Source organism: Cyprinodon variegatus, unplaced genomic scaffold (assembly GCF_000732505.1).
Source record: "Cyprinodon variegatus isolate N-32 unplaced genomic scaffold, C_variegatus-1.0 Scaffold1837, whole genome shotgun sequence".
In the NCBI taxonomy this organism is placed as follows: Eukaryota; Metazoa; Chordata; class Actinopteri; order Cyprinodontiformes; family Cyprinodontidae; genus Cyprinodon; species Cyprinodon variegatus.
Window position 1 is genome coordinate 57,118 of NW_015152290.1, and position 1,321 is coordinate 58,438.

A 1,321-nucleotide genomic window follows, 5' to 3' on the forward strand; every position below is an offset into this window, starting at 1 on the left:
CTGCTGCTCCTGCTGCTGCTCCTGCTGCTCCTGCTCCAGACACTCCAGGACCTTTTGCTGCACCTTAATGCTCATCAACCACAAACTTTGCATGTAAACCAGCTGCTTCTGCTGCTTCAATAGCATGCTGTCTGAACGTAGCATTAGACACCACCTGTGTACAGATGAGCGCCACTGCAGGTCATTCATTTCTGCATCCATCAGACTTTATAATAACCTGTGCAATAAGAGCCCTTTGTTTCCTTGTTCAGATACAGAACCTGCAAGCACACCGTTTACACTGAGTCCCAATCCTGCAGATCAAACCGTAATGTCTTAATTTACATACGATCACTTCACTGAAACTTTCACTTCTTTTGAACCTCTGTGTTTTACTGCAGACGATGTCACAAGTGAATTTCTCTGTTGTGAGATCTATAGAAGGCAGACAGCAAACTAACGGGTGAGCCTGTGATTTCTTTACGGATAACCCACATAGAGTGGTTGTAGCTTCTAGGTGTCCAAATTCAATCAGTCACCAGGATGCTGAGCCCAGTAGACCTCTGCTCATGTTGGTTTTACTGGGATTAGTGGAGGCAGACATTCCGCTGCATCACGCTGTCCAAACATCCTGTAATTAATCTCTGCATTTCTAGATCTGCTGAAGCCTCTGGATTCTGTTTCTGCAGCTTATGAGATGAAACGGTTTCACCAAAGGTTAGAGAGGTTAGTTTCTGTTGAAGCAGCGAGATGCAGAGCAGCTTGCTGGATTAGAAAGCAGGCAGCAACCATGCTCTCTGAAGGAAACGGCCTAGTCAAAGCCTACCTTAATGATGTCCTCAGGCGTCCTCTCCACCTCCTTCAGCCGCTTCAGGACCATCTCCTCATTGGACGAGATGCTGAGCTCTTTCTGCTCCAAGGCCTCGATCTCCTTCTCTATTCTGTGTGGGAGAAATCAATGAACCTCCTGGATGAAGAACAGAGTGAAAGAGGGGGCGGGGTTACCTGAGGATATTGCTCTGCAGCTGATCACTCTGCTGCTGTTCATCCTGAGCCTGGAGCCTCATGGCCTCCTGCTCCTCCTCCGTCTGCTGACTCAGGCCGTCCATCAGCCACTGCTCCCTGAGGGCCTTTTTCTGAAACAGACACAGAAACAGTTTCACCTCCAGATTCTGCGTCTGCTCCTTTCTCCTCCCTCGTTCTGCTCCTTTCTCCTCCCTCGTTCCCACCTTCGCCCTCCTGTTTCAGCCTCAATGTCGGCTCCTTTCTCCTCCCTCGTTCCCATCTTCGCCCTCCTGTTTCAGCCTCAATGTCGGCTCCTTTCTCCTCCCTCGTTCCCATC

At 49.5% G+C, this 1,321-nt stretch overlaps 1 protein-coding gene across 1 annotated transcript in view; it reads right to left on the reverse strand.

Annotated features, from left to right (window-relative positions):
* LOC107104666 overlaps positions 1–1,321 on the reverse strand; it is a 57,328-nt gene that overhangs the window by 33,650 nt on the left and 22,357 nt on the right. Inside the window, exons 4-5 of the mRNA XM_015404717.1 lie at positions 985–1,115; positions 806–920 (exon numbers count right to left, since the gene is read on the reverse strand). Of these exons, the coding sequence (XP_015260203.1) occupies positions 806–920; positions 985–1,115 (246 nt within the window). The remainder of the gene's footprint in view (positions 1–805; positions 921–984; positions 1,116–1,321) is intronic.